This window comes from Taeniopygia guttata, chromosome 4, assembly GCF_048771995.1.
Source record: "Taeniopygia guttata chromosome 4, bTaeGut7.mat, whole genome shotgun sequence".
In the NCBI taxonomy this organism is placed as follows: Eukaryota; Metazoa; Chordata; class Aves; order Passeriformes; family Estrildidae; genus Taeniopygia; species Taeniopygia guttata.
In genome coordinates this window covers 48,886,318-48,899,888 of record NC_133028.1, presented here as the reverse complement: position 1 = coordinate 48,899,888, position 13,571 = coordinate 48,886,318, and the positions used below count along the sequence as shown (strand labels likewise).

At 39.9% G+C, this 13,571-nt stretch overlaps 1 protein-coding gene across 1 annotated transcript in view; it reads left to right on the top strand.

The window, feature by feature from the left end:
• The first annotated feature begins 818 nt into the window (after positions 1-818).
• BANK1 (B cell scaffold protein with ankyrin repeats 1) overlaps positions 819-13,571 on the top strand; it is a 131,045-nt gene continuing 118,292 nt past the window's right edge. Inside the window, exon 1 of the mRNA XM_004174878.6 lies at positions 819-1,011. Coding sequence (XP_004174926.5) covers positions 999-1,011 — 13 coding nt within the window. The 5' untranslated portion in view covers positions 819-998. The remainder of the gene's footprint in view (positions 1,012-13,571) is intronic.

Sequence of the window (13,571 nt, the reverse complement as noted above, 5' to 3'; positions counted from 1 at the left end):
AAAATGTGAAGGTTTTTTTCTCACTAAGACATCTGTAAAGACTCCCTCTGTATGAATTTTCCTTCCTCTAATACTGCTTAAATTCATTCTGCAGCCTTTCCTTCAGTTCAGGCAAAGTCTCTTCATTTTGGACACCTGCATTCCTGGAACTGGTACTTAGAAAATTCACATTTGAGATCTTTGCCATGTTTCACTAAAATCAGCCCCAAAGCATTAAAGTTCAGGTAGGGAAGGTAAACACAAGACTTTGGGTGGGTAAGAAGCACACATCATTTCAATGTGGTTTGAAAAGGTTTGCTTCCTTTGAAAATTTATTTCAGAAGGTTTTTTCAGTTTTTATGTAATCCTGGTTTACGGGGAAACGCCAACCACTTGTGGTGGGTCTGGCCTTTATTTTGAACTTGGAAGATGCCACTTTGATTGATATGTCCTCAATTTGGTAGCCAGTGCAGCAGTGAGCTGAGGTGTTTGCAGTGTCTCTCATGGGCTGCTCGTTTTGACCTTTTTTTCCTTTCTGTTTTACTCTGGGCCACTCAAAAAAATAAATACATGGCATCATATCGTGGAAGTGCTAATCATACCACACCAGAGCACTTGATCACTGGAGGACACCTCCCAGGTGCCTTCCGTCCCTGAGGGGCTTTTCTGCACAGGGTGAGTGCGAGAGAAAACCAAACCCCGACACTCTTGCACAGCTGGAAAGGCTCGACTTCCACCTCGTTTCCCACCCCACCCCGACAGCAGCGGGCTCTTACAGCGGGTGATGCCGGGTGAGTGTGTGTGCTCAGGGGAGGATATGGGTGGGGCCCAGGGGGCAGCGGAGCCCCGCGGCCGCAGCAGCCGGGGAGGGCCCCGCGCTTCCGTCCCGGCGGCAGCGGCCGGGACTGAGCCCTGGGGCCGGGACGGAGCCCTGGGGCCGGGACGGAGCCCTGGGACCGGGATTGAGCCCGGGGGCCGGGACGGAACCCTGGGGCCGGGAGAGCGCAGGCAGCGGAGCCATGAGCCCGGCAGGTCGGTGCGGGGCGGGTTGCGAGGGCGGGGAGGATCCTGCAGGGTTTAGTGTCCCGGTGCGGTGTTGGGGATGGAGACCTCGCCCTTGAGTAGCCCTCAAGCGCAGGCAGTCTCTTGTCTCTCTCTAAAGCAGCTCGTACGGTGTCGCAGTACCGGCGTAGCTTTGCTGAAGAGAAGGAGATGTAGCACCAAGAAGTTAGGAAATTAAAGAATAAAAGTTGTACGAGCAATGTTAATTCGGTCCTACATGTGTATCTGCTCTGGGATAGTCTTAACTGGCTAATCATGTGTTGTGTCATTAGTTAAAAATTGATCATCCTCTTGCAATCTCTCAGCTCTCCATATGGGATCCAGCCTGGACTGTACAGCAAAACCATGCTAGACTTTGCACAGGAATATTAATTCCTTGTTTATGCTTTTATTGGTGTTTATTTCAATATCTGGGTGCCTCAAAGCTGTTAATGTGTATTTTGTTACTCCCTTGGTAATGTTGGAATATATTATCCCATTGACTGGTGTCAATGGGATAAATTTGTTGAAAAGTTAAAATTACTTCTGAAGTCATCATGTAAATCAGAGACAGACCAGACACAGAAACCTGTGACTCCATGTCCCTGTGTCCCAGTCATGTTCCCTTATTCACAGAAATACTGTAAAATTACTGCTCCCGTTTTCTTCGTGTGGCTTTGCAAGGCTCAGCAACACTTAAATCAAGCCAGTGACTGCCAAGCTGGGCACTCAGTAAAAAGGAAATGAAAGACATGTAGCCAGATACCAGAGGTTTGACTGACTTCTTTGCGGGGAGCTCAGCCTTATTTTTGTGATTCTTTTATTAGGTGAGACAATACTTTATCCTCATTTTCTGAATGAGGAATCAAGAAAGAGAAGTCTGAGGGCCTGAGTCTGCAAAGGTGACTCAATGCTTTGTTTTTCTGTTCTGATTTATCATTTTAAATGACCGCTTCCAATGTCAAGACCAGTTTTTTGCCAAGTACTTTATATTTTGTATCACTTTGTGACATTGGACTAGGCACATTAGTAATTAGCTATTGAGTGTACCTTTGTAATGACATTAGCTTTACAAGCCATCTTTACCTACTACTCTCATTATACAGATAAAAACACCAGGGAAGAAAGGTAAAATGACTTTTCGAGCTGTTTCATAATAAGTTAGTTGTTGGTAAAATATAAAAACTCAGTACTGTTTTGCTTTTTACCTAGGGCTGGTGGTGAAATGGGTATGGTTATTGTACTGGTTGTTTTCTATCTAGACCCAACTTCCAGTATTGCAAGCATCTTTAAAGAAGAAAACTGCATATATGAGCAAAACTACATTTAATAGCATTTCCAAATACGCATATGCTATCCCAATTATTAGGCAGACTGATGTTTGTGGATGTGAACAGTCAGCAGGACAGTATTCTGATAATCACAGCAGTATGCTCAGTGATTGTTCTGTATCAATTACAGGATACCACTGTGCATGGCCTGGGGGCATATAGTTTGGAGTCTGGATCTTGGTGAATAAAGGCAGTCAAATCCTGAGTATGCATGTGAAATAGCTGGAGTAATTGCTGAGTAAATATGTAGGAACACCAAAGAGGGATGGCTGCTTTCCCAGCTGCTTGCAGCCAGTTGCACACATTGGCAGGGGAACAAGTAGCAGTAGGCTCAGCCAGCAGGGGATGCACTGGCCTTCTACTCTGGCGTCAGTTGTCTGTCATTTTTTCATGTATTGCTCTGCCTAAGCTTCATCACCTGCGACCTCCACATACCAACCTCTCTCCTGCAGGTTTGCCACAGCATCAAACCTTTCTTTTATAGAAGTCTGTTGTCTGCAGGGGTGTATAGAGGTCTGTTTTCTCCTGATGGAACAGCATCTGTGAGGTACTGAGGTTGCTTCACGTGGATTGCCCAAGGCCTAGTCTGGCTCAAATCTGAAAACTGTTTGGGACTCTTGGTTTGACAGACAGGCTTGTTACTTGTCAGGACTGCATTAAAGACCCGAACCTAGATGAATTTCATGCAAATTCCATTAAAGCTGCTGTAACTATTAGAGATAAAACATCTGTAATGTGTGATCTTTGATGGCATCTGCTTTCCTTTGGGACAGGAGGCACTGACAGGATAACTTCATTGCTATGCCATGTCGGAGTCATCACTCCTCTCCACATTCAGGAGTGTAATTATCTTCATTGAGCTCTTTCCTTGTGTGTCCTTTATTTACACAGTGTATATTTTTGTATCTTCAGCTCTTTCTGGGTCAATGTTTATGTAAGTGGTGTTCTGGGAGGGAATCTAGACAGCAAACAGACACCAGTAACACTTGATTTTTGTTTTTCTCAAGAATTAGGGAGGGCTTGAATTTTTAGTAGTCAATAATATTTCAGCTCCTTCACTTTTAGGGGAAAAAATGAGTTCTCAGACAATTATTTGATTCAAAATCCAAAAGATCTAGTGGTGGAGTTTTGAAGCAGATTCAGTAAGACCATTTTAATACAAATCTTAATATTCACATTCAATATTAATTATTAACTAATATTAATATTATTAATAATATATTACTAATTTGAGTATCAAAGAAAGCAGAACTGAAGTACCTCAAAGCTATAATTTGCCTTTGGAAATGTTGGGATGCTCATTCAGATTCAAAATTTGATCCTAAGAAGCTGTGCTCCTTATGCTGATCCTCTCCCATCTCCCTTCTGTTGCAAGCAGCAATTAGTGAAGTTTGCATAGAAGCAATTGATCACCCACATTTGAAAAATTGTAGCACTGATTCCACTGATGTTGTGATAAAGGTGAAAGAAAGCAGCAATCTCAGTTTCTTAAAAGAAGAATATTTGTGCCTAGGGACTCAAAACCCACAGTGTGACTCTTTCCCTCTGTATCTCTTGAAGCTGGTCTCTGAGGATATGATTAGTTTGTATACTCTTTTATCTGCTTGTAGGTAACAAATAATGTTCTATATCCTCTAACAAGCTTAAGCGCCCCAATGCAAACAGCAGCAATAACTTGTGATATAATTATATCCCCAAGGGAGGTCCAGTGATTTCTATTGTTAAAAAAATCAAGTTGTGCTGACCTTTTTTATAAATCAGAATTAGACTACTGCAATGTGAACTGTGATTAAAAAAACCCCCTATGTTTTATTAAATGTAAACAAAAGTAATAATTTTAGAATGGTATTGAAAATATTTTTGAAACCACTGTGAAGACAGGAAGGGAGTCACGTATACCAAGATTTAAACTGGAATCTATATCAGGTAATGAGATTGTTCATTTAGTATTTATTGGCTCCCTGCATTGTAAGATAGCAAGGTTTTGTATGAAGCCACAGTGTATAATTTATTCTGTCACAGGCCTGACAGTTAAAGCAAATTGGTCTTACCATCCCCATCATTACTTTGTTTTTCAATGTTTCTGTGAGCTTTAGAGTACAGTTAGGTAAAAAGAGTCTTACACTTGTTTGACATGGAGACTGTTCAAGCAGAGGTACAGCTGAATTTGGAAAGCACCCATTTACATTTGGATCACATGCTTAACAGATGGAAAGGACTTGAAACTTTACACAGGTGTTTATAAATAGCTGCAGTCTGTGGCTAAGGTTCACTGCTCTTACTTCTGTGTAAGAAGTAAAGAATTCATGTAAGACCATGAAACAGAAATGCAGTGCCTTTGTCAAGTTTCATAGGTTTTTTCTCTGTACCTAGTGGTAAACTTACTTCAAGTGAGTTGCTCAATCTTGCAGGTCTTCATAGCTGAAAAAAATGTATGGTTGTGTCTGGTCTTTCTGCTGGAGTGTACCACAGCTTCTGTCCAGCCCTGCATCCTTGGGTTTCCTTTCTGGGGAAACCAACATCAGAAAGGAGGCTTTCCTCCTTGTCAGAGTTTTGCCATGATACCAAGTTCAGGTGGAACTGAATAGAGCAGCTGGATCTAAGAGCTAACACCTGCTCCTAGAGCCCCTTTTCTAGACATGCATAAAAGAGTTTCCTTACAAGAAATAATGTCAGACTAAAAGATAAACAACCTCCTGACCCCAAACCCGACTGAGACCCTGTCACATAAAGTTCAATTCATGCCTAAATGTGCTGTATCCTCCACATTTCTCACCGCTGGGGACAGCCGTGTGTTGTGTCTCTCAAACAAAGCAAGGTATTTTCCTGTCAAAATTAATGATACTTTCACTCACTATTTTTTGTTATACTTGCTTCCAATTAAAAAGAAAAAACAAAACCTAAACCCAAAATGAAATATTAAATTGTTTTGTTGTTCTCTCTACAGGTCAAGTGTTAAGTTGTGAAGAATAAATAATTCAAGTTTGTTTACTGTATTCAGTAAAAAGTGGTGTTTGTTTTTCTGTTTGTTTTTAATATCGGATTAGAGGAACAATTTAAATAGTAAGCATTATTTATTTTCTAGTGGAAAATATCAAAAATTCTAGAAGCTTTTGGAAAAATGGAACAATGACTAGAATGCCATTTATGAATTCAACTTTTAAGAAATAAGGTAATATATGCTAAACATATTTTTGTATAGTGTACCCTTCTGTTTTTCATAATTTTCATTTATTTGTGAAACATTTACAGTTTAAATAGATGAAAGGAAAAAAAATGATGGCTTGCCTGGAATGAACATGGACAATTTTTAGTAATTTATAAACTGAAAATAAAGGCCTTCATGTTAAGCAGTGCTGTGTCTTCTGTAAAAATGAAAGGTTAAATATAGTACAGACTTCAAAGCAGTTTATTGCTAATATGCCAGTGAGCATTAAATGAAAACAAGCAGTACTTTAATCAGAAGCCACAAGTGTGGCGTGCCTCTGATTTATTAAAATTTGTAATTGAAAACACTTAGGCACTTGCTTTTTGTTAAATTATAACATGCCTGGTGACAGAAATAAATTTCTTAAATTAACAAACCCATATTAACCACAGAAACCAGGTATCTTCTGTGTTTGATTAGATTCCCCTTAAAAATATGAAATACTGGGGGAAACTAGTAAATATATATATAACTAATATTCAGTATAAAGCCCTTCAATAACTAAGGAATTTGCTAAAGAATTTTTTTAGTAAGATTTTTTTGCAATGTTTTCAGTAGCATTCCTGTAATTCAGTTGTGACTGAACTGTGCAGTGCTGGCCAGGAATGTGTGCTTGGGCTGATGTATAAAAATTCCCAAGAAGGTGGCCAGTGTATCTCATGTTGTACAAGCAGACTGTCTCTACCTAGAGTAACTAGTTCCCATTGTAAACTCGGTTTAGAGGAGCATTTTAAGAGGGGAAGAAATATCCTCTGAAAAATGACTATTTGATCATTGTTTTCCAACTGCCTTTTGTTTGAGGGAAGTGAAATAAACAATTCATGTGAGTTATAGTCTCCATTCAAGTTTACTTCAAACTGAGGGAGAGTGAGAGCCCACATGCAGCAGGGGCAGAGGCTGGAGAGGAGGCTGAGGGTGCCCTTCCAGGAGTTGGTTAGAAATTGTGTGGTGATACTCTGTGTATCATGGCCATCCCAACTGTGACATTGTTTTATACTTTTTCTCTGTTTGACAATATTCATTGCCTTTGGGAGCTTTTTTTTTTTTTAAAACCCAGTTTAAGACTCTGTACCGACTGGGTGCAGCAAAACTGACAGGTTACCATGAACCAGGTGAGTTCTCTGGCTTGCTCAGATCCTGCTGTTGAGGAGCCAGCTCCTTGAGAAGAAGATGAATAGAGGGACCAGGCTGGGAGGGAAGCTGTGGGAGAGTCTGCTTTGCATCCCTGGTAATGTTACTAGTCTACCTGGTAACGATGGTGGTGGGGGTGCTGCAGGCTGCTCCCCACTGAGAACTGAGTGGGGCAGAATATCAGGGGTTGCTTGAGGTTACACAGGTTACTTGAGATCATTTGTGCTGACCTGAGGTCATTGGAGTCCCTGGTAGGGGACACTTGAGGTCATTTGGGTGACTTGGACAGGAAGCCCCCTTAGCACAGATGCTGCCTTTGGCCTTTGCTGTTTGTAACATCCAACCAGGACAGCTGGACATGGGTGGATCCCATAAGACTTTGTATGTCTCTAACACCCTAGAGGTTTGTACGTCTCAGCTGGAAGAAAAGGATGGGAGACCTCAGCTGTCAGTGGCCACGGCAAGGAGCTCTAGTGCTTCATGGACTAATATGAGCTGTCCTTGTCTACTTTATTCCCTTTATTTCATTGCCACTCCTCGTGCAGGGACCAGATGTAAAAAGGTTTTACGGGGCTGTTTCAAGTGTTCCTGGTTGTTAGAAAGGGTTAAGTCAATAATAAATAGAGTTTGTAAAGATAAATTGAGAAATAAGAAGAGGAGGGATGGACAGGAAAGGTAATGCCTTTATAAACAATTTGATGGATGAAGGTGTGGGTGTTAATGTCTTTGAAATGGGTCTTGATGCCTCTACCAACGCTGGGCTGCAGGTTCGTTGCAGAGCCCAGACTGCTTGGTCTGTGAAACAGACAAGAGTGTGTGCAAGCCTGAGCTTCTGAACTCTGGGGTTCTGGATATGTATGCTGCTCTGGTAGTAGGTTCAAGGGTATGTGGTAGGTGGTTTGAGAAAGCTGTACCTTTCCCAGTGCCAATGGGGAAAGAAAGAGGGCAACATGTGGCTGGGAGTTTGGGATAAAAGGAGGCTGTGCCCTCTGAAACATGAGAGAGCGTGTGTCCCAGTGGACTCTCTTCCTTTACTCGTTTATTCTAATAAAGTTCCAGAACTCCTCTGTCTCCTTTTTGGCCATAAACCTCTGGCATTTGTGGATTTTTCCTGACAAAAGCAAGGCCTTCAAGTAAGCCAGATAGATATCAACATCTTTACGAGTGTCTACATGATTCTAGCTCTGTCCAGAAAGTAAACTCTAGCAGCTTAAGCTTACTTGAAGTATCTAAAGGTAATTTGCATTTCAAATTCATCTGAATCTTTTAAACAGTATTTTTAAAAGTAGGCTGATGTTATGAGAAAACTTTTATAAAGATTTAATCAAATAATAGAAGTGGTCTTGCTGGGAAAGGATGTTCCATAGTATCTGGAAAATCTAATAAAAATGCACAAAATTCAATATACCTTTTTTCCTCCACCCCCCTGAGATGTCTATTTGTAGATATTTCACTGAGTCTCTGGTTGCTGTAGCCTTCCTTCCTCCAAACATGGAAAGCTGATTCCCCAGCCTTGTGTGTCTCAGAATAACTCTATTTAATCAACAAAGCCTTGTTGCTGTGCACTCTCAAAGGAAATTTTGCCAGTTTTTTTAATCAAAACTTTAAGGTTCTTATACATGTATTCTAGTTTTCTAGCACAGTAATCTTATCATTAAAACTTTCAAATGTGTTTCTCTCTTGTATCAATTCCATTTCCTGTTCAAGACTAGCTATTTTAGAGGAGGCCAAATCTAATTTGGCCTTGAATGAAATAGTCTGTAATGATTGAATTGGGGAGAATGTACTTTCACTGAAGGTTTAGGCCAGATCCTACGCTTAGCAGTTTGGAAACAGAAGAATTTTCTGCTTAAAGGGTACATTCAGGACAGTTACATTTTAATTTTCTGCTAAAGTTTTTGCCAAGCTATTGTCAGCTGGTTTTCTAAGAGAGTTTGAAAACAGCGATGTTTCATTGGCAAACTTACAGCCTGTATTTCAACACTGATGCTTATAGAATTCATTAAAATGGCAAGCCATGTTTCTATATCTCTAGCCTGTAAATATATAATGTATACCACAGTTTTTGTACTTCCACATGCTGTTAAGTCCGTGCTCTTTTTGAATGAGATGTATAATAATGAATAGCATTCATTTTGAACACAACCATGCCTTAAATAATATAGTTAGAAGGCAGAAGTATCCTTTCAAACTGTGGCAACCCATTTCTACAGATTTCTAGTGTCAATAGTAATCTGTAATTTAGGAATTGTTGGGATGTCATCTATGGTTAATTCAGTGTATTTGATCACATTACAAATTTAGGAAACATGAATCTCTGAGCATAAATTGCAATAAATGATGCTATTTATCGATAAGCATTGCCTGATGTTCAGTATCTGTCAAAGTCCCTGGTATACAAATTAAACTACTTCATGTGTAAGACACTTTTTTTGTTTTGTACATCAATTGCCATGGTATGACCTTCCCAGATCATAGCAGTTGGAATTACAGCAACTTAGCCAAAACTTTATTTCTTGCAACATCAGTGGGTTTTTGTTTTATTGTGTAAGCACTATTTTCTGAAATATATTCTCTTGTGATAGAGGTAAATGTACTGAATTTCATTAGAATGTTTTCCCTAAATAATATCTGCAGAACATGTATTCTGGTTTTTGTTTTTTATTCTGAAGGACTTATGTCAGAATCTGTGGGTATTGGTGATTCCGAGATTGTAGAAAGTCTCTGTCTTTCTGCCCCGTTGCCAAAGAAGAAGCCATAATTCATCTGTGCTGGTTTCAAGGTTGTTTATTCTTGCTTATCTCTAACATGTTCTGCTGCCCTGCTGCAGGTCTGTCCTGCAGGGCAGTGTGTGGGGCTCTGCCCCTCAGTGGGATGGTACAAACATTATATACCAATAACTACGTGTACTATATTTACAATAACGTGCCAATATCTATCATCTACGTTGAACAGTGTGTCCCCAGCCTAAACCAATAGAAAAATGCCAACACTACAGTGAAACATGGAGGGCATGAAGAAGGAGGAAAAGGACACGACACACCCAATTCCTCCATCTTGTCCCCTCTGAACCCCTAATCTAGAAACCTAAAATTTTACCTTTGCACCCATGTCACACTTAATTATTACTCTTATCAAACACTCAAAGCTTGTAATTCATCCTGTAAGATTGAAAACTCCTCTCCATGGACAGAGATCACAGACAGTGTCTCTCGGGGCTCTGTACAGGGGGGTTCCTGACCCCTGCCAGGGTCCCAGACCTGCCAGGGCAGCCAGAGGGAAGCCCTGGATTCCCACAGACTTAAAATTAAGAAATTGTGAAAAATTGAAGTAACAATGGAATCAAACTGGACAGATGAGAAAAGCAAGAGAAGGCAAGAGAAAAAACAAAGACACTGAATTTAAGTCAGTAGAGTTTAAATGTGAATTGTAAATCTAAAATTGCCTGCGCTAAGTCAGGATGAGAACGTCTAAAGGGATCCTGACAAGAGAAACACTGGCAATTAAAAAATTCAAATCAAGAAGAGCATGCTTTGGTGTGCCCTAACAGGACATTTTGAAATTAACGTTATTTTTAATATTTCATTCTTATAAAGCCGTAGTTACAGTGTAAGGGAAATCTTCAGGTGGTGGTTGCTTCTGGTAGCAATAGCATGTGTTAATGTAAACTTGATACAGCTTCCTCAGTTTTTCCTGTGACTTTAGACTTGTTCACATTTTCATGTGACCTTAAGGACTTGTTCCATGGGAACCATAAAAAAGTAGTCTATTACTCCAGCTCTTCATGCTGTCATTATGGTATATTTCTCTTCATTATTTGTTCATGTCTAAATAATCTCTGAATTACCTGATTGTTTTGTGCTAAAATCTACTGAAGGTGTGATTTTCTCTCAAAGAAGTGACTGGAAGGACAGCAGATTTTTGCCTCTTTGCAGTTGTGATAGAGGAGGAGGTCTACCTTGAAATAAAGAAATGGCTTCTGACCTCTATACCACTATATCCCCTGTTTGTGTGTAGCCTTTTTCATTAGAAGCAAGAGCATGTGTCCATCAGTAGGTATTCAGCTGAAAGGATTCATAGGATGCCAGAGAGAAAGGCCTAAACCAGGAGGTAAGGCCATATTGCTTGATGAGAAACAGCTTTTTGGGCATTATGTTAGCTTTGTCATGTTTGATAGGGAATCTTTCTGGTCTACATGTGCCAGGTCGGTGCTGTGGAAAGACAGCTCAGGGATTTTTTTGGTTCTGTGTTCCCATTGTTACTGTAGGGAAGATCAGTGGATTCTTTACAGGGAAAACCAACTAGATCAAGTGTAAGCTGATGCCATTTGTACAAAGATTCTTTCTCTGTAGAACCTAATTTTGCCTGCTCCAGACCTCACTAAGTTCAGTAAGAAGGATGAAGTCATGAGGCTTGATTTCATACTGACAGAGCAAGTATTTGTTTTCACATACAATTTAGCAATTACCAACAGAAGGTACCTAAACAATGAAAATGTTCTTATTACATGCTAGTTAAATAGGCATTTGAGAATAGAAATGCAGCCACTGCTGGCTGATACAGTGAGGGCAGGAATGCCCTTTGTTTTAGGATAATTGCTTTAATTGAAACAGGTGTACCACAGCACTGCAGCAATTTTGCTACTTTGTGATCTCACGCTAAAGTTTACAAGTGGCTTTTATAATTTTCATTTCCTTTACTGGAACACCTCAGAGAAGCAACATTAACTGCTTTGAAAACATTTTCCATTATCTGCAAGTAGTTCTAAAGTGCTTTCTTCTGCTGTCCTTCCTGTGATGAGTGCATTCTGGCTTGGTTCAGGGGATTTGCCTCACAGAATTCCAGAAACCAAGGGCTGGAGTTGCATTTTGAGACATGTTTACTGGATGTGTGTGAGGTGTGCTCACTGGGAAAATCAATGCCTTCTGGATGGGTGAGGGGCAGTTTTTTATGCTAAGGCCACTCATTAGTGCTGAATTAAATCTTCTCACTCTGTTTCCAAATGTTAGATTGCAGGGGTTGTTTGAAGTGCTGGTGAAACTTTTTCTAATTTTTATCATATCATTGTTAGTGATCAGGGCAAGCAGTGTGAAGTGATGAATAGTTGAGTCATTGTTAAACATTGTGAAGGGGCCAAGAGACTAAAAATCTTTAGATTCTAAAGTCTTATTTGAACTAGTGTGTATGCTTGTCATTCTCATCCCATGTACAACCCAGATGGAAATTTATCTTCTTGAGATTAGAAGAAAAGTTTTGAAAATCTCTTGAGCAAAGAGAGGAGTCTGGGTTATTTTATGCTTCCTGATATTTCTCATGCTCCATTTTTTTTTCATTGTATGATGACCCTTATGACTATATCCATAGTTTCATCCTACAGGGTGAAGTAGGCGAGTGCAATCAACTTGTGAAGTCTTATAGCTCCATCCTGGTACTGCTTACCTGGAAAAAAAAACCCCACTGCTTCTTTGTGTGAGTTTTTATCACAAAAAGATACTCATGATAATCCTGGAGAGTGTAGTCTCTTAGTCACAAAAGAATTAAAGATGCAATGGATGTCATTCCATATCGCTTATGTTGCCCAGATTTTTCATCAATATATTATGAGAAAGTGAGCAAGAGCTTCAGTGCCTCTCCACTTCTCCTTTGAGATATTTAACTACTGTAATTATTTTAACAAATTTTTGCTGATGGACAGTAGTTCATTGCATGCTGACAGAGTTCATACTTTTATTTCTCTAATGTCTTTCAAGACTGATATTTTGAAAAAATCAAACAACCTTCCATTCTCCAGGTGAGGACATCTGTGACAGGGAGAAATAAAAGGGACAAATTTTATGCTTTGTCCAGCAGTCGATCCTGTCCTTTCTCCACATAGTGGTGGAGAACAATTTGAAGGGGTGATTTCTTCACACAAGTATCAATGGCTGATGGGATTGAGGTGAAGATTGTAAACAGACTTGCATTACATTTTTGTTAGGGCTGACTGTGGCAGGCTTGGTATGTGGTTATAGGAGTCCATAGGCAGCTGAGTGAACAGGAGGGAATTCCATTGTTAGGCTCCAGTACCAAAACTGGAAAAGGCTTTGGACAACCCTGAGAAATATGGTGATCCATCTTTCCATTAAAACTTGGGTAAAAGTTGATGTTCAAACCTGACTTTTTTTACCAAAATGTCTTATGGTAATGGGACCATAGAGCCAATTTTTAAACCCTAGCCTAATTGTAATCAGCCTTATTTAAGTCTAACAAAGTCTATTAGTGCTGAACTCTAGTGAAATGCAGGTCAAAGATATCTAGAAGTAAAGCATTTCACCTACAAACCTTCACAAACTCCTGCAAACCTAAAAGGCCTTTAAAAAGATAGGGAATGAGTTGGCACCTGCATAGTGTCCCTCTCAAAGGTGAGAGTTACCGAGTGCTTCTTGATTATTCCTGAGCACACAGAAATTACCTTTTACAAGATTGCATAAATTTTACAAGTTTCATAAACTGATATATCTGTTAATGAGCAGCTACTAGACCCCCATTTTCAAATTGTTTCCTTTGCCTTCCTAGTGTGTTTGGTACATTGCAGAGTTTTTGAGGTTTCCTTTAACTCTTGATTATACTTCTGCTTTTTTTTCACTCTGCTATATCTTATAATTCTTGCCATAAAAGACATGTTCTTTTGTCCTATATACACAAGTTCTTGATTCCTGCTTGGTCACAGTAGTCTCACAGGATCTAGCAGGTTTTCTCAAAGAGCTCTTCAGATGACATGAGATGTGCTTTCATGGGCAGCCATGCCCCAGTAACTAAAGAGTTTTGCTCGTCAGAAAAAACCCTTTCAGGTTACAGATGACTTCATAAATTCTCTTCCTGTTTCTCGTTGCTGAACTAAT